This window comes from Toxotes jaculatrix, chromosome 3, assembly GCF_017976425.1.
Source record: "Toxotes jaculatrix isolate fToxJac2 chromosome 3, fToxJac2.pri, whole genome shotgun sequence".
NCBI classification, from domain to species: domain Eukaryota; kingdom Metazoa; phylum Chordata; class Actinopteri; family Toxotidae; genus Toxotes; species Toxotes jaculatrix.
In genome coordinates, this window is record NC_054396.1 from 8,605,662 (window position 1) to 8,632,646 (window position 26,985).

The 26,985-nt window shown below is 41.1% G+C and overlaps 1 protein-coding gene across 1 annotated transcript in view; it reads left to right on the forward strand.

Annotated features, from left to right (window-relative positions):
• suclg2 (succinate-CoA ligase GDP-forming subunit beta) overlaps positions 1 to 26,985 on the forward strand; it is a 93,814-nt gene that overhangs the window by 53,931 nt on the left and 12,898 nt on the right. The window contains exon 9 of the mRNA XM_041033444.1: positions 827 to 969. Coding sequence (XP_040889378.1) covers positions 827 to 969 — 143 coding nt within the window. The remainder of the gene's footprint in view (positions 1 to 826; positions 970 to 26,985) is intronic.

Here is a 26,985-nt window from a genome sequence, read left to right on the forward strand (position 1 = left end):
TCATAAACACATTAGATGTCTGTTAGCACTACCCCCCCCCTCGCACAAACACACACGCACACACGCCTTTCTGCATCCCCAGTTCCCAGCCTCTCTTAAAGTAACAACAGCTTTTAAGGCCCTGCAGCTTCCTTGAGAGCTCTGTAAGCCACCAAAGTGACAGCTGTTAAAGCGAATTTCCCTTTTATTGAGACCTCGGTCGGGAGCTTGCCAGGACACAAGTTCAGCTTGGCTAAACCAAATGAGGTAAGACATTTTTGTGCACTTGGCTCCTGCACAACTCAGCAGGGTGGCCGTGCTGGCAGTTGGCTAAATGATGACACAGGCCGCAAAAAGCGTAGCAGAACCTCTTTTAATCAACACTCTTTTCTCTGAAGTTGAGAGTCAAGTCATAATCAGATTTTCTCTGTGTTGCTCAACTTGTGTTGCATTGAATGTTCCTGATTAGAAGATTTCCAACCGATTCACTTTTTAAGTGTGACATTTTTTTTCAGCTTTTTGCTCGTCTTTGGTTGATAAATTACTGCTAGATTCCTTTAGGGGTTCTCGTACAGTACATGTCATCTTTCCTTCAGAGCTGGTGATGTTATTTCAATTTACTCACGGCTGTTGGTCTCACATTTAACACATGTAATACATTGTACATTAGGTTATTGGTAGACTATAGTACCATTAACACTCACTCAACCTGCCTGACACCACAAGTGTGGTCACACTGAAAAGGCACCATCCATTTGGCTAAACACGTGTCTGCTGTGCAGTTATCCTCTGTATTTCAGAACACATTTTTGCACATTAGTTGAACTGACACGGTGAATTTTTACAGTGAATGGAGCCGGCTTGGCCATGGCCACATGTGACATCATCGACCTGCATGGAGGAAAACCAGCTAACTTCCTGGATCTGGGTGGAGGAGTCAAAGAGAGGCAGGTGTATGAGGCCTTTAAGCTGCTCACTGCTGATCCTAAGGTAGGGACAAACTCTTGCTTTTTTCCTTACCGAACGTGATTGTAATCAAATACATGATGTTGTTACTTATCTTAAAGCACATCTTCAAAGAAAAAGTCTTGTTAGAATTTAGGTTAGGTTTGCCACCTGTTGCGTTGTATTTAATATTGCAGTCATGTATCTTGTCATATCACATTCATAAAGCCCTGTCTGTCTGGTTAGTGCTTTGTCACTGAGACAACAGCGCTTATTAGACTAGGGACCTTGGCATATGTCCATGTTTCACTGAGGGAAACAGACTCTGGGAGGCTGTGTGATTACATGCCATCATTTTCAGTTGCAGTGACATGATAAATCTCTCGTCCGTACTCTGCAAAAAATCTTGGCTTTGAAAGACTTGTGATCACATGTGCATCCGCACACGCATATTATCTCACAAGACAGACTCATATGCAACACAAAATGAATAAACAAGTTTAAATCAAAGCATGCTTCTGAAAGTCTTGCAGCTCTGGGTGAGTGGCAGCTTGGGGTGTTTTACAAGTGATTCAGCTCTATGTTCAGAAAGCTAATAACACTAAACTAAACAATGTGAGCCCTGTAAAGATACTGCAGTGCTGATTGTGTGTTGACTGTCATCACACTGCTAAATCCCTCTCTGCTGTCACTCCTACATCCCTGCACTGATCTCCGGTTGCCTCTGTATTAGTATCTCTGGCAAGGCTTGCTTGTATGGAATACAGAGCAGCATTTGATACCAATTTAGTCTTTTGCTCCCTTTTTTAAAACCTTTATTTACACATACTGCTTTAAGTTGGCACTACTTGCTTTCAAAAATGTTTCAAGCTAATTTTAAAATATATCTACACACCTGAAAGTTGCCAAAATCAACCACAGCTTTTGAGTACTAGTTTTTAACTTACTGGATGGATCACTACAGCAGATGTACCTCAACAGTTTATTGAGGCTGAGGCACAAGGTGGCATCTTAGAGCCGTCGCACATTCTCTTAATTTTACGTCTGCTATGTAACCTTGTTAGAGTAAGGCTAGCTTATCTCATTTAAACTTCTTCAAATAATGTATAGATTGTGAATACATCGACTGTGATACACAGTCTGCTCTTAAACTAGATATTCCGTCAGTATTACAGTACGAGAAAACTTAATTTCATCCAAACCTAACACACGATAGTATAATTTTTCATACGACTCAATGCGTTAGTGGTGAGGGCCTGTAAATGGTAGCAACACTTTCTGCCACATATTTATCACACAGCAGTGAACAGACCAATGTTGCACACCTTTACAGATGAATGTTAAAACCCCACCAACCTTAACACCCCAGCAGGTGATACATTGCCTTACTCACATTTCTACTGAGTGTGGATTCTGTTTGGTCTCATGTGAATTCAACCCAATGGCCTGTGGGGGAAAATAAAAATGAAAATGGTGGATGAAAAAGAAATGTGATCAATAATGGAGAGAGAAAACTACAAAGGCTTGTCACTCTCTCCTGGTATGGAGTAATCATTTATTATTATTGAACCCTTTTAAAACGAGGTGGAATTCTGCAGAAGAAAAATCACATTTTAAAGTCTGCACTCCCCCACCAAAAACACTCCCTCGTGAACAAGAAGGGTCCTCCTCCACCCTCCTACTGTTCCTCCTTCTCTTTCTGTCTTGGGCCGATTCCCCAGATCCAGATGGGGGAGTAAGCCTGCTGCCTGTCCCTCCTGCTGCTGTGTATGGAAGTAGAGACAGGGAACTCCTCCCTAACAGGGGAAAAGGTAGAATAGAATTAAACTGGGTTGGAAGCACCATTAGCATTTCAACCAGGGGAGCTGAGAAACCTGCTCTGATCTGTGGAGGGAATGTTAATCATTTCACAATAAGAGCGAGAGAGAGACCTGCTCATTTGCATTTAGTTTCTTTTTCCTTTTTTTCCCCACAAATTACCACTTGCAAAGTCAAAAATATGAGCAGAAATCGAAATTAAAGTCACGCTGTGGGCCAGGTGAATGTGACGAGGCAAAAATGATAGATTTCATTTGTCAATAAGTTATGGTAAGAGCATTGTTCTCCTTATTTGCCTTAAATATCAATGCAATCAGTGCTTATGGCCTTCAATTATTTTACCCTTTGTTGACTATTTATTCACAGCTTGAAGTCCCAGATGGACTGGCTTGCTCTCATTTCACATCATTATTGTTCTGCTCTCTTTTTAAAACAACATTTCTTCTCCTCTCTGCTAATAGTTTTGACAGCATATGTTTTGAGGAAGCTTACTTTCACTGGTACTACATGAAACAGGTTCAATAGCTGCTGTGGGGAAGGCCATTAATGTTCTGCTGCATACATAAATATGTGCTTTTTATTGGAGACCACTGTGACTTTTGACTGGGATGATTAAAATGGTTTATGTGCTGTGAAAAAGAAAGAAGCACATTCAGCGGCCGGGCAGGTAGTACAGCAGTGGGAATATCCCGCTGTAATGACGCCATACATTTCCTCAGAAACAGGTATTTTGGTGTGTGTCTTCTCTTACAGTCTTTTTTTTTTCCCTCAGTCGCTTTTACGCTTTTGTCTCTCTCCCTCCCTCCGTCGTTCTCGCTCTCTCTCCCTCTCAGTCTCTGCTTTGATGTCTCAGGCTCATTGTGCTGAGAGGAGTGGAAGTGATGTGAGCGTACTGCTGGTATTGAATTGCGGAGACGGAGCCCGAGATGACAAAGCCTCCGTTTTCTTGTTTGCTCACTTCTCCACTATCTACCCGTACAGCATTCATTACCTTAAACATTATTATTTTCTGAAAGAAAGGGGAAGCGAAAACAGATGAAACAGGGATAGCGTATGTGAAGTGGGAACAACATAAGAAAAAACAAGTCAAAATGAAATGATTGGGAGAAAAAAGTGAATGATAAAGCAGTCGTGTAGGATAGTGTGTGTGTGTGTGTGTGTGTGTGTGTGTGTGTGTGTGTGTGTGTGTGTGTGTGTGAGAGAAATATGTGAGATGTTATGTAGCTCAGCTCGGTATACTAAACCACCAGCTTTGTTTGAATTTAAGCCCCTGGCTTTTTAAGTGGGGACATATTTATTTTCCATGCTAAAATAAATAGCTCCACTTTCCACGTATAGAACAGTTTGCTGACAGAATGGCTGAATTTATTGTGGTTTCCCTCACATCACCTGTAGGCAAGCAGGACCAGGCAGCAAATAGCAACAGCCAAATAACCTCGTTATTGCCTTGTGCCTGTGCAGTAAAGAAAGTGGCAGATGGATGTTTTGTCCAACTCAACATCCATTTTGTTCTCAGGGCTTAAGGCTGTTTTCTGTAATTTTTATAGGTTTGAGTAAAAGATGACATTTTTCTAAAACACACTCTTGTTGTTGGTGTATATAAGCATTAGGACTGCCACTATATCAAACTATTAATTATCATGACAAAAATTCTTATATCACAGTAACATTATAGTAATAAATAAATCTTGTTTTATAGTGCTTTAATTTTTTTTTACATCCTCTATCTTTGATGCAAATGCATAATTATTTATTTAAATATTGTTTTTGTTTTGTTTTTTCCAATGTTATCATTTTGCAAGATACAGTATCACCAAACTTAATGTCTGGAAATATCTGTTCAGTTAATAACCACATACAGCAGTTTGTGAGTAAGTGAACTCAGGAGACAATGTTCTTCATTTGTGAACATCCGCGCTGTGTGTGAGAGCAGACACAAAACAGGCTTATGTTTTGATCAACTGAACGCAATACAAACAAGAACAATAGTGCACCAACTTCATTTTTCCGTGCAGCAGAGTGGCAGGGTGGTGACGTTGCAGATGAATTGTGAGGTTGTGTCTCATACTGTTGTATTTTTATCCATATAGTTAGTGAATTATCTGTGGATCAATACTGGATTTTAGAGATAGAAAATCATAGAAAGCCAGCATATTGTGACACCCTTAATCCGTGTTCATACCTAAAGTATACATTAAAGGTGTGAGAACGTCCCATGTTTTTTCCTTCTGGGTTGTTACCTGTTTGGCTTGTTGCGTGCTGCTGAGGTCTGCCGTGCTGCTTTGTGGTTTAAGGTGAAGCAGGCATGCAAAGTGCTTCACTCTGAGGTGAAAGAGGCACAGATTGGCGCATTAGCTTTAGTTCAGCTGGGTGACGCACCTTCCAGGCAAATACGGAGGTACGTTCGTATGCATGTGTTCATGTCGCATAATCACACTGCTGATCTTGAAACATCTTTTCAGCTCCCACCGCCATGTGTGTACAACCTCAATTTGGAATACTGAGGCTCACCTGTGCGTGTGCATGTGTGTGTGCGTGTGTTGTGTGTTAGTTTTGCCTTCGGGAAAGAAGGGAAAACTAGATTTTCACCTCCTCTCTCTTCCTCTCTCTCTGTTTGTGTGAGATTAATACGTGTGTCCCCCCAGCCACCACTGCCCTTAAGCAAAACGTTACTCTGTTTTGCTTCTTTGCAGCTCAGTGACTCTGCTTTAACCCACCTGTGGTCCCCCTTTAACCACTTTGCTCCTTGTCGCAGTGACACTCCTAAGTCCCATCTCCCCCTCCTCAGGGAAAACACCACTATTACTACCCCTCCAGCGATGTCTTCTGTTTTCTGTGAAAGAGGCTTTATTGGTACTATTCCCTACTACCTATATGGTGACATATGCCTGGACATTTATAGTGCTGCACCAGTTTATCTTCCTACCAGTTTCTCATCTCACTATTTCCTCTTGTGGTTCTTTCCCTCTTCTCTCGCCTTCTCTTTTCTTCTTTGTATCTCTCTTCTTCCCTGTAGCCTTTCATCTAGCTAAATCCTGTTGAAGTCAATGTGAGGAGCTCCCCTCAGTTGCATACCTCCTAGCTAAATCCTTCAGGAACCCAGGCACTGTCTCTCTCATCCCCATATGGAGATGTCTGAGCCCATGTCTAATGTGCTTCAACATGTGTGAAGTCACAGAAAGCCAGTGGCTCTGGTCCAAACCAGGTGAGGCAGAGAAAAAAGTGCCTGTTTTGAAAAGTGCCTCTTCCTGTCCTCAGGCTGCAGAGGAAAGAAGGAAAGGAGCCCTGTTTTACAAGGCTGTGTCCTCAGGATGTTACAGCCCACGACTGCAATGGAAATCACACAGCTCGAATCAGTCACTGAGCTGAAACGCAAATAGGTGCAAATACATGCCTGTATTGTCGCCATACACACATCTGCACACACATGCGGCCCTCCAGGTACGCTGACAACTTTTAATCACAAGAGTCACCTGTGATGTGAGAGCCCCATGCTGTGTTATTTTAGAGGAAAAGAAATCACCTCGCTGCCTGAGGCTGAGGGCCTGTGGGAGATGCCAGTCCCTTGTGTTATAAACACAAACAATGCAAAGCCATAGAGAAAAGCAGAGAAGGGAGAAAACAAGCTACCACAGTAATGGAGTTCATTCCCAGTGCTCAGAATATTACAGAAGTCCTAAATAAGGGACCAGCCATGGGGGCACGAGTACTTAGCCCAGCCAACACAGTGAAGCTGCCATATTGAGGCCAGGCCACAGGAAGAGTGAACATTGCTTGTAAAAGGCAGATAGTGTGGGGTGGGGGGGTAGTTGTATGCTTCAAGGGAGAAGTGGCTCTCTGGGTGATGTTTTTCTTCCTTTTTCAGTTATGGGCTGTTTTGGTCATTGTATTGGTTTGCCATTATATGAGAAGGGTTCCACCTCATGTAATGGTTTTCCTGCAGATTTGCTTACAGTGCATTAAAATCCTGTTAGTGACAGATATAGGGTTGGATTTTCATGTATTGTGGGACCTCTTCTACCCCTGTGCATTTAAAATCTCCACAATAATATGGGAAGCCTATGTTATGGGCTTAACCCAGACTGCACTGCCCCTATGTTAGACCTTGAAATATATTCACCAGGAGCCTGATGAAATGTAATTGCTCTGTGTATAGGTGCTTATAGACACTCTCTTCAGCCCGCTGTATTATAGGCTGTCCATTCAGAGCCTATAGGTCAAAAGTTCAAAGCTCAACTGTGTAACCTTAGTGAAGCCCACATCTATAGACTGGCTCAGGGTGAATGAACTCAATTGATAACTTGAAAACCCCTTTGGTCCTTGAACTCATATACCTGCATCTCAGATGGACACATCAGTTAAACATCCCTTGACCATTTCTCAGCAAGATACAACTCAGAGTTCGGCAGCGCCAGTCACATCTCAACTGATGACATGTTTTTCAGTTGATAAGAAGCATCCGCTTTAAATTTAGATGCCTTATGTTTTGTTTTGTTTTTTTACCACATTTCTCCTTCTTTTCCATATGTTGTGGGAACAAGCCTGTAGGGCCTTGCAAAACAAAATGATTATACTTTAAAGTGACAGCAGGTGTATGTCTGATGTATTAAAGTATTGACTTCAATGGCTGAGAAGGTAGTCCCTAAAGAAAATTAAACAAGCTTTTTATACAGCCATTTAAGGGACAAATCACAATATGTGGATTTTTCTTTTTTTTCTGTTTATATTTGATTCGGCAGCGAAGGAAATAAAGTATTTATACAAATGTAACACTAGAGTTGATAGACTTCTGTTTCACATCACAGCAAGTGTTAGCGTAGGTGTGGTTTTGCCTTCTAGATTTTCATATAAGTTTATTTTCACTGTAATTGTAATATGATGGAATCATAGATGGCATCTGATATCTGCTCTCACTGTGTAAAATATATGCAGTGAATATAAAGATGTTTTCTCAATGCTCACTTTAATTTAATTGCTCTGCTCACTTGTCTTTTTTGCGCTCCACATTGTTGGACATCAGCTCAATTATGTTTAATTAATATATAATTAGAGCATGGCATATGAACGCTTGGAAAATAACCTGCTTAATTCATTTCTCTTGACTGTGTACTTACGGCTTTCGCTCTTTTCGCTTAAAATTCAACATTTTGTTTTATTTAGTGGTGGCAGAGTTTATGATCATCAACTCTAGTTTCAAATTGAAATGCCTCGTAAGTGTGCTAACCTTCAATCAGTTCTTCAGCAAGATGAGAACCCAAAACCCACGTCAAAGCTGGAAGAATTTTTAATGTGAATTACAGCTCCAGCTCAGGTTAATTCAGGCACTAACCCCCCCTACAAGAGGTTAAACACCTGTGACTACCCACCAGTAAGTTAGAACTGAAGAAGCCTTTTGGATGAGAGAGGTCTTCAGGAACCTCAAGCAAGCCCAGTTTCCTTCGTGTAGTACTTAGAAACACCACCTGGATGACTGATCTTCACAGACATGCAGCTCAAACTGACTTGACGTGGCACTGCCCAGTCTTCAGAGCTCAATCACACTGAACATGTGCTGAACAAAGTGGGGAGAAGAGTTGAATCAAATCAGAGGTGCCCACATCTCTAGATACAGCTGTATAAGAATGTAAAGACATGTCAGGCGATGTCTTGTTAAAAACAGAATGCCTTATGAGGCAGCTGCTAATGTAACAGGTTGTAATGAAATGCTGTTCAGAGAAAGTTGCCATGATACTTTTGCAGAATTATGTAATTTTGCGAGTCATTTGACATTTGTGGAAAACTGATTACAGTTTCAAAATAACACAGTGTCGCTGTCGATCTGAATGGGTCAGGGCCACGCTGCTCCTCACCAGGGCTGAACACCGGTTGGACACCAGCTGACTGAGTGAATAGGTGTTTCTAATAGGGCTGGGAATTTGAATTTAATGTTGGCATTTTTAAACAACATTCAGGTTTTGAAACAAACTACGTGACTTGTTTAAACAACGGTTAGATAAAGATAGCAAGCAAGAGCGAGACAGAGACAGACAGCACACAAGTGGGTGAGCAAGAATGAGTCATGCGTGTGTGTGTGATATGAATTGAGACGCAATTAGTGGTGCATTTTAATCACTTTATATTTTCATTTTCATGTGCCCCCTTGGGCTTAGGCAGAGTTACAGATCTCACAGATATATATGGTATATTAAGGTGAGGCAGTCACATGTAGGATGGCGTCAACACTTGCTCACACACACTCTCCGTTGCCTAAACTCTTGAACCCTAAAGCCTAAACTCTGAAAATACTTTGTCCCAACACATCCATACACTGTGATGGACCAAATAACAAATGTATGCGCACGCCATGAATTTGGGCGAAAATGTTCACTTCGCATATATGAAGGAAGACTCAGTCTGTAAGCGAAGGACAAATGGGTTTGTCACATGCCATACATTCCCCCTCTCGTTCCTTTCGTGAAGGTTAATTTGAGGAAGTGAAGAAATTGTCCAGAGATGCACCATGGAGCTGATGACTTGTCAGATTGATTTGCCCTTCAGGGAACTAATGCCTTGTCTGTCTCTTTTTCCATTTGATCTGGGCTAGGACAGCGCAGCATGTTTTTAAAGACTCATGTCACTTTCCACCATACCATCAGTAGACAACACTATTACTTAACCATCATGTATGCATAAAGTCTATGGATTGCTAATGTATTCATTCTGATCCCAGCACCTTGTCTGGTAGCAATTCGTCCCCTGCTGATTCTCACACAAACACACACACACACACACGTGCAGACAGGTCCCATGGGCATGTCTGATTGAGCTTTCTCCTGTCTGCCATTCCTCATCCGTGGGAAATCAATAGAGGATCTGGGATTGGAGCTCGGGCTAATTGAGCTCTGCTCTCTCTGTTCTCTTATTGCTGCCAGGAGTGTTTTGTCATCGCAGCACCTGGTTCACACCATGGGGCCAGGGGGAGGCAGGCAGTGATCAGATAGGGCCTTTGGATGCCACAGGGAGGGGAGCTGCGCGTGATTGAGCGACCTTGTGAAGTCGAGCACTCAGAGGAAGGGCATAGCAAAGAAAGGCTTCATTTATTCTCATGTGCCTCTATAGGAGCTGCTTGATGTTCCTTGCTCTTCACACGATGATGAGGGAAATAGAAACGTTCCTCTTCTGCTGCCCAGTTTTCAAAGTTAGAATCATCACAGCAGCAATTATCACTCAGGATTTCATGTAACCCCATTTTTTAAAAAACTTTTTTAGTTTCTGCACTGAGGCAGGTCCTTGGTAGAACACTGTATAATGGTCATTGGATCCATTTGCATGTATTTCACATCCCACCGCAAACCAAGAGACATCTAGAGAATAAATTAAAATAAACCATTGTCTTGGCAACATCACTAACCCACAATTCTCTTTCGCTATAAATATCAGGCAGTGCGAGCCCGTGGATCTGCTGTGTTTACACTTCACACATGGTTTCGACATAGTCGTGGATCACTAACCCATAATGATGCCTCATATTAAATGTGGTATGCTGTTGCGAGCCACTGTTATCCTTGCAAACTGCTTTTCTACTCTTCTCACTATTATAATTGGAGATTCCTTCCATCCAAACCATCTGCTGTCATCACTCCACCCTTTTGCCACCATTCCAGTTCTCCATCTCTCCATCTGTCCAAGACTTGAGGGAGTATCACCATCACAGACAACCCTGTCCAGTGCTGAGAGACATTGCTGCAGAAGCGTGACTGTTAGACCCCCCCTCATTTCACGCTCCCCTGGCGATTATGTGTGCACATGCAGGGGGATTATGTGAGGCCACTCAAACACCCAGTTGATGAGATCATTGTGCTCTCTGAGCCATGCACTGACACCACAAACACTGTGCCCTTTCCTGTCCTCTAGTGCCATTAATGTGGGTGATATTTTTGAAGTTACTTGTCGAGGCTAAGCCTGCGTCATTGAAGCTCAGGTTATTTATGGTGAGAGCTGTTGAATGTTGCTGTAAAATAATTGGCAGAGTACAAAAACAAACAAATAACATGCAAAAGCCTTGAAAATGTTTTTTTTCCCCTTCCCTCTTTGATTGGGGATGGTCAAAGTGCCCCTCACATCATTAACAGCAGAATGACTCACTGTAAGGCACTTCCTTCACAGGAGATGCATGGAGAATCGTGCTAATGTGCTAATACCATATTAAATACTTACTTATACCACAAAAGATACTTAGGTAAATACACTCTGCAATGAACAAACTGTCATATCATGAGGTTTTTACTCCCAGGAGCCCACATTATATACGATTTTATAAAAACTGAGAATTGTATGGCAAGACTGTCACCCTGTAGAAAACAATATATTAATAAACTATAGCTCAGATATATTTTATGAAAATTGGGAAACCAAAAAAGAAGAAAGAATTGTCAAAATCGAAGCATCTGAGGCCAAGATATCTTCACTCTGGAAAAACAGTGGATGCTACATTTCCCATAATATTTGTAGAACTTCCCAGAGCTCCTTTCAGAGACTTTATGTGAAAAATCAGAGGACTGGTCCTTTATTTTTTGCATTGAACAGAAAATAGGATAAAATTACCTAACCTTGGAAACAGATGTTAATCACAAAAGAGGGATAGAAGCCTGCAGCTTATTTCTGTTGTGCTTGTAGGCTAATATCAGCAAATCCTAAATAAACCTGCAGTATTTTCAGCGACTCTGGAAATATCTGACTACTTACAGCACAAACAGAACCTTATTGCTATTACTTAGTGGTGTTTGCAGAGTACATGCTTGTGCCTAAGCCCCTGAAGCTTGGATTTGTTCCAACAGGGCCATAGGCTTCTTCCAGTTCACATTAACCTCCTGGTTTTAGTCAGGCTCAGCTCTCAAATCCAACAGCCCTTCTGCCCTCTGTCTTGTTGAAACCTCCTGGGTTTTGGGCAGGGTCATGGGATAAGATAATGGTTCCTCTCCACCAGTTCCTCTTTGCTGTCCACCTCCATAATACCCTCAGTATGACATTTGCAAGGGTTGTGTATTGTTTCTTAATATATTATGACATCCTTGTCCACTCTGAGAAATGGCGAAATCAAGATTTTCTCACTTAAATTAGCAGAATCACACATAATAGACAGGCAACAAATACCACAATTCTCAAAATCACAAAGGCACTGGCTACTAAAATGTGGTTTCTTTTCTACCGACTGTGTAGCCTAATGAGCAAACATTCACAAATATACTTTGTCCTGTCTTCCCACAGTGCCCCTCCTCCTTGCTCGTCGTGTTTCAGGTATTTGTTGCTTTTTATGGCGAGACATGCCGGCAGCAGTACAGCGAGAGATTATTGTCAGTGTAATTGGCTTTTCCAGGCCTGATTTGATACGAGCCTCTTGTCTGATCCACACACTTCTTTATTATCGAGCGTAATGGAAAGACGATGAGGCTCACATGAAACGTTCGCCTCGTCGTATCTCCAGAGAAATCGCCTCTTGTGTTTCGTTTCTATGCTCTGGGTCAGGATAGAAAAGAGTGTATCCGCAGCATATCCGCATACACAGAAACAGAAACGTATTAGCGTTACACATACACTGCTGACAAAAGAAGAAAAATGGTCTTGAAATTTGAAAACAAATATTATACACCTTATATTCACAGTGCATTTAAACATTCACACATATGTAAGGATTTCGCAAGAGTTAATACTTCTGTGTTCACCCATTTTGTACCACCTCACCTTTCTCTTATCCAGATCCCTGTCCCTGTATTCCTGATAAGTGACAGTCGATGGGAAGAATTTGGTATCAGATCGTATGATCCAGTTCAGCCCCTAGTACGCTGTCCAAGATGACATGACTGTCTGCTGCTGCAGCAGTCTGCCTTGTTCACCAAGCAGCAGAGGCAATGTAGAACACAGCTCTCTTACACTATTATCTCTGTCAATATCTGCTACTGCCAGAGGAGGACACAGATGGACAAGAGATTTGCACTGGGAAAACTGAGAAGTACTGTGAAGGAAGAGCGAAGATTGAGATGGTGCAGAAATAGAATCTAGACTCAGTCTTTTGTGGACACCATTTACATATTTACGAAATCCCAATTTGTCAACACAATGAAAACTGGCATGTTCCACTTAATGCTATAAAATTGCAGGGGGAGAATTAGGCCATTCTCCTCGAAAGTTCGAGCAACAGATATTGTCTGATCCTTCTTTGTTTATCTTTCTAAAATGTTTTGGCCTGCGTTTAGACTAAACAAAACAACATTCACACCTTCCTAATTCTTGCTTTATATTTTTACAGAATTTCTGTCATGTCCCTGTCATTTCGTTTTATTTATTGCAATTCTGGCTTGGATATGGTTGATGCGACATTTGCTTTGTAGAGGTTTGGTTGCCAAGACAACAACCTCTAAGGTCTTTCACTCTCTGATTTATTTTAAGTACTACAGCACACAATATCAGTACTGATTTATCAGGAAATACTTAATAAAGGTACATAGCTGCATTAGACTCGTGAAGATCAAAATGTGGACCAATGTATCCACTATAAAAACACTCTCTCGCCTTAATGGATCCTTAATGGATCTTGGTAGACACTTGTGTTAAAGATGTTCAAGTTTCCATTTTCTGTCTCTTTTGTTACAGTTTGATTAAATTAAGAGGGAGCGGTAAACTTTTAGCTGAGGGCACAGTGGCTCTAATACGTAAACATCTGGTTATATTGTAACCTTGGTTTTCTTAGAGAAGAAAGCGAGACGCCACGCCAGAACAGGTTTTTATAAACCAAACTAAAAGATGTGCTCAGGCATCTCCATGAGTTGGAAAGAAGGATCCATGTTACTAATTGGAGAGATACTTATGACAGAGAACAGCTATAAACTGACAACAGGATACGTACACATTTTGAAGCAAAAAAACCTAATATTTGACATTCTGCTTTGACTAAAGACTACAGGGAGTCTGTTTTCAGTGTCATGTCCCTCAGTTGATAATTTGGCTGCAAAATGTGACCCCACATCTGCAGCAATTACAGAAAAACCTGAGATGACACATTTAAATCTGTATCTGTCATCCACAACTGCATGCAAGCTGTATGAAGGTCCTCACTTGCCGTTGGTTTAGTCTTTACAGCAATTTGAAGATAACAGTGTTTCTACGGGTGTTCTGTCCGTAGCCTGTGATAGAACTGTGGTAACTCAGAATAATTAATCTGAGTTGGCTTTAATCTCCTCCTGAGGACTCCTGTTGCAGTATATCGTATTTTAAGTGTCTTCACTGGTTCAATTTACAGGATAGATGTTTTTTGATGAGTTGTTCACTGTAAATAGGGCCAAACAAATCTAATTGCAATGTTTCTTACCAATATTGTGCTTACAAATTAAGATGTGATTACTTCGTATAAGTTCAATCCAATCCTTAAGCCTGTATCTGTGGTTAACGTTAAACAAGATTGTACCAAGAACAATCACTGATATATCTTGTCTCTACATTAAGATAAACAGAAATTGATGAGTGCCATCAGTAGCTAGAAGCGCACTCTTCTCAGTAGCTGGTTGATCAAACATTAGCTTTGCAGCTCTCAATCCTGAAGTTCCAGATTCAAATCTTTTAAGGTGATAAGTTTAAAATGATGATATGATGATTCTGAAGGTTTAACTGAGAAAATTCCAGCAAGTCTGTTCAAAAGCTGTCTCATTTAAATTTGACAGCTACTGAGCTACCAGCTAGATACCTGTCTGAAAATAACTTGAAGGCTGGCCACTCTGTTCATGATCATAAAAAAGACACAATCCGCTCCTGTTTTTTTTTTTATATTATTGAGAGTGATTGATTGAGAGTGGCGATTGAGAGAGTACAGACAGCCTCGTGCAGAGTGCATTAATCAGACAACAACAAATATTTCTTTTTTGAGTACGTCAAAGGTTCCTTTTTGGATTCCTCACTAAGTTTTTTTTTTTCAACATGTAGCATTAAGCTGATTAAGGTAGTTGCTTTAAAAATGCTTATTGTTTAAATCTGAACTTTCTGTGTTTCTAAGGCACCATCATTCATTAAGATTCAATCTGTAGACTACAGCAGTTTGCCTTAAATTTGCTCCTTCCCTCTGTCTCTCCTCCCTCCTCTTTTCCCATGCTTTCCTTTTGTACCGTGTTTGATCGTTTCCTTATTCCTACAACTGGCTGTATCATTTTTAACAGCCTTACAACATTCATCGTTTTTTCTTTTCTCTCAGATCAAGTGTCTTTTTTTTTGTACTAGTAGCGAGCATGGGTATGGCAGAAATACTGTGTAGGGAAAGGAGATGAGTAGAAGAGTACTGACAGAGAGGGAGTGAGTGAGAAAGTTGGGTTGAAAAGAGCGATAAAGAAAGGAAAATGAGAGAGTCCAGCGGGTGAGGAGTGAGGGAGGGAATGGGTGCAGAGAGCATTAAAATAGGTGGAGGAGTGGAGGGGGTGGGGGGGGGGGGTTTCCAGCAGTGATTACATTGTCCATCAGGCCACAGGACGGCCTGCATCAGCCCACAGGATTGATGTTTGACAGAATAATTAGAAAACTGTCTCAGCCTGTAATCACTGGAGCTCATCTTGCCCGAGAAGACTTCCATTCGCTTTCTGCCACACATGCACACACAAACACGCATACACACACACACAAACAGGCTAGCCCGAGCCATCCGTGGGTGACTGGTATATGGGACAGTGGGTTGATAGAGTGGTAAGATGGGAGTGTTCCTGTTTATTCTTAAGGAGTTTATCTGCAGAGGTGGGGACGTGGAGGTAAGTGTGGTACCTCACTGGCTCACTGACAGCAGGAGTGGAGAACACACTGGTGATTTTAAAGGTGCTGGAGGTATGGTTTATGGACTGGAAAAAAATGAATTAAATGGAGTTTTACTATAGCGGGTGGCAGAACGAATGAGATGTGGGACTTAAGACCCCCCAGCGCCACTTTAACTCTTTCAGTGCTATGGTGTGTCCAACAGGGGTGACAGGACTATATAGACATGGTTGTTTGAAATGTTAGTCACAGGATACATGTAGCCAGTTTACTGAACAGCAGAGAATAACCTCTAATGTCCATCACACACATTTCATCACTGAGCTTTGACAGCTACTGTGTGGTTATAAATATTTACAGTGTTTGCAGCTTTTTGTTGTTGTTGTTGTTGTAAAGATTGTCATGCTTTTCATGTCTTTTCTTTGCCATTATAGATTATAGCTGAGAGGTTTAGAGTTAATAATGAATTATTAAGTTTCCATAAAATAATGATTTTGTGCCTGTTTACCAGCAGTCCATCCCCATATTGGCGAGCAGACTTACCACTCCTCTGTTGTAACAGACACACCACTGTGACACAGAATCATTGCATTTAGTGAAACAAACTGAGGAAATATGGGAGTAAGTCTTGAAAATGGGGATTGAAAGTTTCATTCATGACCAAAAATAGTTGGCTAAACAGTCTCTCCACACGGTCCCTTTAGCGGCTGCTCTGAAACTTTTGATCATTTTCCTCAGGAGATGGAGTTGCCCAGTTTTCATTGAACTTGAGATGTTCAGTTTGTCTAAGCATTTAAAGGACTTATAATCCATGTTGGTTTAAAACTGAAATTTGAAGTTCATTCTTTCAAGTTTCATTCTTGAAACCAGTATTTAACAAAACAATCTTACCAAATGAGTCGTAAGTCTTGAAAGGTTACACTCAGATATGTCACACTCCAATAAGTGCCTACTGTGTAGTGTTTCTTATCCAGTATTATAATCAGGGCAATACAGTCCTGGTCAAAATTATTGGCACCCCTGAATTTAAAATTCATAATTCAGAATATGTTAACAAATAAATGCAAATCAACCAATTTTATTTAACCAGAATATATGAATGAAATGTCCAAGGTTACTTAACAAAAGGGAAAAAACACAAGTTGTATAATAGTGAAATAATACAAACACAAAGGCTACCTCAGACACAATTATTGGTGTCCTTCACTAATATCTGATTGCAGAACCTTTGGCAACACTGGCAGCCTATAAATGTTTCTTGTAGCCATCTAGAAGCTTCTTGCATTTTTCTGCTGGTAGTTTCTGCTGCTCTCCTGTTGTTTTTGTGTTCAAGCTCTTTTATGTTTGCAGGAGTCCTTTTTGCATGGGCAGATTTCAGCTCTGTCTGAAGGTTTTTTAATGTATGCATGTATGAGTGTACCACCATGTTACTGCATAGCCACTGTGTTCAAATAACAAGTCTTACAAGATTAGTTCCATGCCTCAGTGATGTGAACAGGTCTGGCAAAGACAGCAAACATCGAGATGACAGCGGTGTGAAAAAAAAAAAGACTCTGTATCAGATCTACCACATGTAAGACCAGTGGAATATGTCTAAACTATGTTAGATAGCCATTAGGGGTGAGAGGACTTATTAGAAAGCATCTTGAATAAACAAATGTCACATTCCCATTTTTATTGTTTAGAGCTAAAAAAACAAAATAAAACAAAAAAAACCCTTATGTCTTCTGGGTTGTTTCAGCTTATAATGAAGTGTTTTGTCGTGGATAAACATGTTACTTTGCTTTGTTTTGGCAAGATTTTAAGCTGGTATTGATGTAAATACTAGCAAATTTACTGCTCTATAAACTGGGATTTTAGTAGAGAGCAGAGCCAGAGTAATTAGTAATTATGTGTTTGACATCAGCGCCTTTTCTAACTTTTAAGCAGAATTCAACACAACCTTCCCCAACAACAATCAAACATCATTGTAGTTGCCACACACCACAAGAAAGGGCAAAAAAATTGGCGGATTCCAGTTTAAAATAATTTTCAACCAAAGAATAAAAACTGTGACCAGGGTGAGTGACTCAGAAATGAAAGGATGGATTATTTTTCCCTCTGTCTGTTGTTGCTGGTCTGATTAAGTACAGCTCTCAAACACCTACAAGAAATCAGGAAGATTTAAAGTATTGAAGGTCTTAGGTCTTCATTAGGATAATAGCCTCAGTATGCACCTACAGTTGAAAGGTCACAGTATTTGTCCACCTTATATGCCCCTCCTGACATGGAGCAAGTCCCTAGATGAGACCTCCATCGATCTGGAATCTACTCAGCCTCTTCCTTTTCCTCCTGAGGCTTTTATTGGTTTCTCTGATCCCTCTAATACCTGAGCAAACCCTTAATGGCTAATTGATATGCTGCTCTGTTCTCCAGAGCTCCATCAAAAGTCCGTAGAGCAAAATGTCAGCCTTGGAGCCACTGGTACCCCCCCCCCCAACAGAAAACTAAAAACCCTTCGTATTTGCATATGAGAGCGGACCACTTCTTCATTTGATGAGACTCGAGGACATGGGAAAATTTCATATAACAGCTCCCACTGCAGAAGAAAGTATGAGGTTAGCTCGCTAACATGCCAAATTATTGTATCCATGTCAGGCTTTTTGAAAATTAAACTCTGATTGTTCCCATCTGTTTCGACCAGGTTTGGGTGTTTCTGGCAATTTAGCACCCCCGTACCCAGACATTGCAGCACCAACAGGGGGTGAATACGGGGAAAGAAGGGAAGGCTGGAGTGGAGAGCGAAATATGTCTCTTCTATCAATTTCAAAATTACTCATTTAGCCAAAGCTGAGTGGCGTGGAAAAACAGCCAGCGCCTTTCAATAACTGCTGTGATTGGGTCACTGATGTGGATGGAAGTGGTTGACGTGGGTTTTTGTGTTTTCATTACATTCTCTCCCTCTATTTTTGGTGTTTATAATAGCACCAGTGGTCAGCTTCTTACTTTAGTGAATCTATACATTCTACTCAGCTAATTATATGTGTTTTCTCTGTTGATGGCCATAAACTGTGTAACACGCAATGTTTATGTGGTTGATTTCACACAGTGAAAGACACACCAGACTATTATCATCTGCTTGTTCTTGCTTAATTGGCTGCTGCTGCATTCCCTCACAGCTTGGAAGAACCCCTAATGCACTGTATGTTAACATGTATTCTTAAAAAGTTGTTGCATTGTGTTGCAAGACTTTTAATAGGCCTTAAGGTGAAAATTACAGGTGTGTCACGTTTGTGAGTGGGAGGAAAGTGAAGTCAATAAGACTAGGAAAGTTCTGTAAAAACTCATAGACCTCCCTGCCAACCTCATCAAAGAGCAATTAGTGCACTTTGACAAAGACATGACTACTATAGTAGTTTTCTCATGCCTACACAGTCAGTATGTCAAGCATATTCTAACTGAATGTTATTGTTGTGTATTTCTCATTATCATTTCTCCCTATTTCACTCGTTTATTTCAATTTGTAAACAATGATACGACTTTATGCTCAATGTAATAGAATCGCAATGAACTTTTTATTACCTTTTGAATACTTTTGGTCAGACTAACTGAAGGTGGCTACTCTTTTTGTAGCAGCTGACCGTTGCTACACCTACAGTATCTTGTTCTGTGCCCTGGCTCCTTCTACACAAGTTAAATGCTAAGTTGTTTATCCATTAGTGGAATGCACTTTACTAAAGGTGAGCGGATGGCCTGCACATTTAGACATGCAAATGGTGGGGAGGTGACAAAAAAAAGAGGGCTGGGGCAATGATTTGCCTTGCAAAGCACACCCATCTGCCCTTTCGATGGCTCATTGGTTCCCAAGATCAGGTGCAATCTGAACTGGAATCATTTGGATAATTGACCTTCTGTGTGCATACATTAGAATAAATTAATTTTGATTGGCCGTGCAGCATTAGGAACAAAGCGGGAAATGTTGGCTCTTTTATATTCAGCTGCTGGTTTGTTGTACCCCGTCTCTGAGGTGATTATGTATGCCATTCCCTGACCATTATTCATTTCTTCAGTTTAATAAAATAATGCTTGCTCTGAGCAGAGTAGAGCACGACATAGATAGAGACAGAACCATACTCTATAAGTAAAGCTTTAGTCTGACTTAGAAAAGAGTATCCACGTAAATCTGAGTGGGTGCATATGAATGCACGGTTGTATAAAGAATTTCCGGTGAGTGGGTGGGATTTTTTGTATAAGTTCTATGTATCTGGGCCCATGTAAACATGAGGAAGCAGAGTGTTCATGCCTGCCTCATGTGTGTTCTTGTCCTCCAAGGTTTTTCCAATATCCACAAGTGACCTTGCTGTTCCAATGAAAGTGCCCATACTGCGTGTGTCTACACCAGTCACATGTGGCCCTGTATGTCTCGTTGCTGCCTGATGGACAGCTATTAACCCTTGGTGAAGGGGTGGAGGAATATTTATGTCTGCCTGTCAGCAGTGACACGACACCCTCTGGGGATGAATAATATGCCTGCCCTACACTGGCTGCCATTGTTGAATCCAGTTCACAGCAAAGTGGTTGGTATGTGCATGCTGGGGTGTGTGTGTATATTGGTGCTGATGAGTGTGTGCGTTGGTGCATGTACAGTAAGTGCGTGTGTGGGTTCAGGGGCGTTGTGATACCCTGAGGTGAGCAGCAGGAGACGAGTTCTGTATCCCTCACTGACATCTGACAAACCTCCCGCTCACCGCAGAGGTCTGTCTCTCTCCTCCTCACTCTGCGTCATGCATGACATCTCTCTCTTGCTTTGTATCTGTTCTCTGTCCGTTTCTTTTTATCATTCCATACAAAACTTTTTGTTTGTTTGTTTTTTTGGATTGTGCCAAAACTAGAACTTTAAAAATTGTTGTTTACATTTAATTGCTGGTGGGATTGCCCAAAATGTAAAATAGACTGGTATAACTTTAGTCAGCAGTTAGTACAAACCCTTAAATGAAAATGGAATGAAACAGAAAACTAGCTTGCTTGGATATTCATCAGTCATTGTGGTTATAGCTTAATTTGCCTACAGCCCTTCTTTTTACCACTGTGATCTAGTGGCTAAAGACAAGTCCCCAAAGATTGTCCCACTAGGACAGACTTTCCTTTTAATAGCCAGTTTGAGTTTGCACTTTTAACTCGAGACCCTTAATGAATTACAAAACAGTGAAAGCGATACAGTGGTGTGACTCACAGTTAACTATCTTTGTATAAGTTGGCAGGTGTATACAGTGCCGACAGCAGGGTGGCTCTCAGGAGGAAAATATACTTAACCCAATCTCTGTTGGTTATTGATTTTGTTTTTGGTGACCATCGATCACTGTTGGTCATATGATCACTAAAATTATTTGGCACACCCCTGCGTGCTATAAATATCATTCATACAAGGGTATAACCTCCAAAGGGGATGGGACTCACTTACCAACTCCTAATTTTGCCACCTTTCTACAGTTTCAGTTCTGATGTATTCACCAAAATCTTTTTAAAAAGTGCCCACAGACTGTCCATTCAGAATCCAGATGAAATAACCTGTGAGTTGTGAAAATCTTGATACCTTGTTTTTAGTAAAGATGCAAATATATTATTTACCACTTAAGCCAATGTGATTTTGAAGTAGGAATAGTGCATTAAAAATACATAAGTTTTTACAGAATTTCAATTTTACTTTGACTACCATAATATTGAAAGCGGTAAATATCGGTTTCATCATAATGCATTATTTAAACATCTCAGACTTCACTTTGCCTCCAACTTCTAAAACCAAACCTGAACTCTTGAACTGATACGATATTAAGATTTCATATTACATTTTTACTGCTTTACAGCCTTGCAACCCACTGTTAATGGGCCAGGCAGATAATGGAGTGAAACTATTTGTATAATCTGTGCAGCAGTGTTTATTTCTTCAAAACTTTCCCTTAGCAGCTCTGGAAATTCTTTGGTGACAGAAAAAAAAATGACATGAGCCGCAAGTGGCACATAGAAAGCATTCTCAGTGCCTGCTTCGTTTGAAGTGTCTACCACTTGCCCTTCAACAACAAGGTGATTCCCCCACTGTACCTCGAGCCAAGATCGTGCACACCCCGCCTCCATCTCCGTGACAAAGGGAGGCGTGAGGTTAGAACTGACCTTCAAAATCAGCTTCCAGGCCAAAAGTGGATTACTCATATAGACTGTCACACACAGTGAGTGACACCAAGAAAAATCTAGTCTATTGGTAAAATATGTACAATATTAATGAAATGGCAATATTAAAGTAATAGATATTACAGAGGGGATTTTCTGCACTTCCAGACACAAGAGTATTATAATAAAATGCTACTGAGACTGTGAGACAGCGGTACATGCAAGATGAACTACATTACCAAGTGCATCTTCACAAATATTCAGTTTGACCTGAGGCAATGAATGGTTGGTCCTAAATTCAAATGGTGTGAATATGAAAGCTTGTTTTTTATTATACGGGAACAATAATAATGTAAATGATGTCTGGATGTTTTCTCACTGTGAAATTTCTTCACGGACAGCGCATTTTTTCTTTTTCTTTTTTTTTAACTTGTCATGTCGTGTGTGATTAGTTGCTTGACTTTTTCTTTAGTGCGGCATTTGATGTGAGGAGTATGGAAAACTCCACTCGATCTATACATCAAAATCTCTTAGGGCAGGTGGGAGCGATGCATTAACTCTGTGAAAGCAAAGGTGAGAAAACTGGCACCCTGTCACTTTAACAGCACGCTCAAACATTGACATGGTGCATTCTTCTATAGCCACCATAGACACCTTCTCAACATCATCCAGGAAGATAGTACAGATTGCCCCAACACTCAAAGTCTCAAAGTGACTTCCATTAGCTATTGGCATTTTTCCGAACACTGAGGAACACCCATGCTGAGCCATGTGTGCGGTTAGCAACAACCACAACCAAGCTTGTGATGTGCTGACAGTGTGAGTTTTCCATGTGACAGGACGGCAAAATGTGCAGCGCTAACAAGTTCACATTTTTTTTTGTTTTTGCTGTTGTTTACTGAAGTGATAAATACCATAGTACTTCCTGTGACTGCTTCACAGTAAAAGCCTCCCTATGGTTCTGTTACCTCACAGTGAGGGTGCTATCTCTTAGATGAAAATAGGCACAGGAATGTAGAAGTGCAATAAAACTCCAACATACTGAGCAAGTCAGTTTAATACAAGACATTATGTGGTTATGTGGTTTGGCCCAGACCCCAAACATGGACACAGTATTACAGGACAGCACATTTATCCCCTGTGTTGAGGCTGTAGTCAAAATCGACATCGTCATGACTTGGCAAGCTAGAAAATCTTACACTGGGCCCTGTTTGGGGTTTTGCAGCCCATAAAAATCAATCTACTGGAACAATTTTGGAATAAGATGGAAAAGGATGTTTTCCACTTCAGTTTTCTGCCAAAAATATTTCATGGAATTATAAGATATCTAAAATAACATTAATAGATTTTTTCGGCCCTGACCGTCAAAAAATTACATGTTGAATGACATAGAAAATGCAGTGGTAGACAGACTTGGACTTGGACTGTGCAAGTAGACAGTGATTACACATGTCACTAGGCAACCCCCCCCCCCCCCCCCCCCCCAGTCCCACGAGAACAAAAATTGTCGCATGACTGCAGCAAAAACAGAAATGGAGATCCATCAAAAACGGCTTCCCTTTCTCATGTACGCTGCATTTTCACAGGAAGAAAAATCAAAGAGAAAAAATTGAAAGGGGAAAAACTAATTTGGGTGAAATGAGGGAGGCATTATAAAATAATCAGTCACGACACACTGCTCTATTTTTGTGTTTGCTCACCATTTTAGACTGTTTTTGTTTAATCAGTATTATTTGTGCCGCTCACACCTGTCAAATGTGGTAAAAATAATCTCAGTGGGAATCCCTAGCGGTGACTGGCAAACGCAAACGATTACAATCATTTAACACCACATGCTGTATGATTTTATCTCCCGACTGTCAGTACCACCTGGCCCAGACTGAAATGGACTTGGTCCCGCTTGGTCCAGTCAGCTGTGACGCCCAAATCATCAGTGGCCCAAATATTGTTATGTGTGTCCATTGCACCACATATCCTCCAGGGCCCACCTGATATCTTGGATGTGTCTGGGAGTTTGAAGATGTGAACTCTTTTGCTTTTCTGAGCCTGTAAAGCCCATTGAGTCATTACATGTGATACTGTGCTGCACCAATAAACCTGACCTGTACAGAACCCCAGTGTGTAATGACCGATTGAAAGGTAGTCCAGAAAAAAATACTGCCATACTTCTGTGACAGAGGATAGGTCCAAAACGGTTGGTTACACACAGCTGTGAAGCAGCTGTCATGGCCCACGAACCAGCTGCTCACTCACAAGAGATCACAAACCCTAAGGACCATCTCCAGGATCCGTTCTCTGGTCACATGGGTTCTGTCGGATCTTACCTTTCCTTGTTTCGCTGCCACTTTACTCCCTCACCCTTACCTTCGCATGAACCTCTTTTGGCTGGGTGCAAAGCCAATCCTGCCTTTATCGCTTTCTATTCTTTGGCCTGTAGAGAAAAAATGGAATCAGAAGAGGCTGGAGGTGGGAGATGGCAGAGTGCTCATGAAGTACTCTTGGCCAGGGCAGATGTGAGAAGACTCAAGGATGTGGATAAATATGAGCGAGAAATATCAATGCACAGTAGGGTTCAGACTTTAAAATGGCACTGCACCCCTCTCAGCACATGAGAACTCTGGAGTTGTAAAGTGTGTCTGTAACAGATTTTGATTTGCTTCTAAAAGAGAATCACTTAGACAATAAGTGTAATTTGTTTTCTGAAAAGAGAATTGGTATAACTTGTCCAAAACAAATGTATTCCGTTGGTATTTATAAAATTGCATTTGGAAAGAGCTGGATTTTATTTATTTATTTCATTTTAAAAACATGAAATAAATACAAAGGGCTGAAAACTTGTAGACTGAGTTTAGTGAATATATCTTTATGTCCTCCAGATGAAACCATGCCTCCAGCAGGCATCGATCAGGCAGGTATCCATCTGCCTGTTGCGTTGGGTTTTTTACTGTCAAGTGAAACTTCAGATGCGACTGCCTGTCAAGAGGTGTCTTCACCGGTGACATGGCCAATCTTTGACATAATGCTCAGTCTGTCTCTCCACACTCCCAAGAAGGGGCTGTCATGCTTCAGCAGGCTGGATAATTATTTCCCTCTTATCCCTCCTTGCCAGGGCCAATCCTAGCCTTCAATAGAAACCAGGGGACCGCACCACTTCCCATCACCTCTCTCCATCTCTTTTCTTCTCCATCTCTCTTCTTCCATCTGTTTCACTTCGCCTCACTCTCTGACTTCAAGACCCTCTTTTCCCTCAGTCTGTCTTTGTGTCATTCTTTCTTGTTCTGTATCCTCTCTAAGAATAGATTTTCACAGGAAAAATAGCTCCTCAGTTTGACAGAACTGATGCTCAAAGTAGTAAATGTTTCATAAAAGACTGCGCATCTTTATTACATGGCTTGCATTACTCACTTGATACTCCCGACACATATGACAAAGAAGACATGAAGCGTTGCTCATCCTTTCATTCGTGGCCTTATCAAGCCACTGTAACATGAAGCACAATTACACAGCAGTTTCTTGGAGTGGAATTATTGCAAATCTTGGGTCGCTAAATTCAGTATTTTCTGTTTTGGATGCAACTAGACAGGTAGAAAAAATGTTATTACATATATGTTATGTTAAAGATATGTTAAAAAAATCCTAAATAACAATCGACCATAAAAGGCAATTTATTTCTACCTTACTTCAAACATGAACAGAAACAGAATAATCCTTCCTCACCAACAGCAGTCCCATCATTCCAAGATGTGTGATTAGAGCCAGCAGTCCCGCCTTGATTTGGAAGCCGTGCATGTTAACCTGTGGCCCCAGGGCCGAGCGTAGGGCCCCCAGCAGATCGAAAACAAATAAACAAGGCCTGCCAGAGCAGGCGGTGACAGTACAGGCTGTCTCCAGTAGATAAGACAGAACAATAGCCCTTAATAGGCCACAGAGAGACACACACCCATCTCCAGCCCTGCCTTTTTCTACTCCTATCTGCTCGCTGGTAACAAAGGAAACAAGATGCTTTCCCTTTTCTTTCTTTCCTGCAGAGAGAGATTAGCAGCGCTTAACAGGGGTATGGGCATGAAAATGTGTATTTGAGTGATAATTCAGCAACGCACGCTCAACTCGTGACAAGGCGCCTTACAGAATGAGACGGAATACAATGCTTTTATTCCCCCCCCCCCCAGGGTTGAAACTTGGAGGAGAAAAGTACATCATGTTTGTTATTTATCAGTCTATGGAAGGAATATGAAGACTTTCTGAACATGTGATGTTGCTTTCCATTGGTATCTTCATATTTTAGTTTGCACAGATGGCCAGTGGTGTATAATTTGATAATTTTATAATTGTCCAGAGTCCATAATGATAACATAATAACAGCCCTCATATTTTCTCAAACATGCATCTAAGCCACATGTAATGAAAACACACAGAGCATACACAGGAGAATAATACAGAGCCATGTGAGCATGTCAAATTGTCTGGGTTACATTTCTTTCTTGTCCTAAATGCAGTTAGTGGGGCGTATAATGGCAGGCAGAAAAGCCTGTTTCTCCTGTGAAGGCCCTTTTTTGACTTTGACGCAAAAAAGCCTTGGCAGGGTATCACAATGCCGGCAGCAACGATGGTATTTTGTAAAATTTGAATCATTTCACAGTCACCCAGGTAGAAGGCACCGGCTCATGCTGTAACACTGCCTGATAGAACACACAAAGATCCTCTAAAGAGAGCAAGCTGGCACATTATACCCGATGCCTTTATGCTGAGCTCTGATGAAAGAAATCCACCCCGCTGCCAGGTTAGCTCACCTGTAATGAATGCCTTTAAGGAAAGAGCCTGCACTTGGTTCTGTGATAGGAGGTAAAATGCTACAGAGTGCGATGTTCGAGATTTTAGACGGATTGGAGTGTACAATGCTATTTCATACCTTAAGTCTGGATTTATGCGATGCTGAGAGCTGAATGGAGCAGAGCAGAGTTAGACTTCTGATTGTAGAAGGCATCAAACCAAAGAGACTGACCCTACATCTGGCTCCTAGTCTCCTAGCCAGCTCATCATTGTAACATTTTAACCCCATACCAACCACTACCTTGCTAAACAAGAAGTGTTGTGTTTTATAACTAGTGTGCACTACACAGTCTACCAAAGAAAGGTCCAATATGCTTGACCGAAGCATATATTGCATTTCAGACCTGAATGAGCCATTCCAGAAGAGAGAACATGATTAGAAAAATGAAAAATATTGCACAGATTTTTGCCTTTTCTGCTCTTTTACCTCCAGTGTCTCTGCATATTTTCAGTTTATGGCTATGTTCCCTCTGGGCACACAGTATTTAAACACATTATCTCACTTAA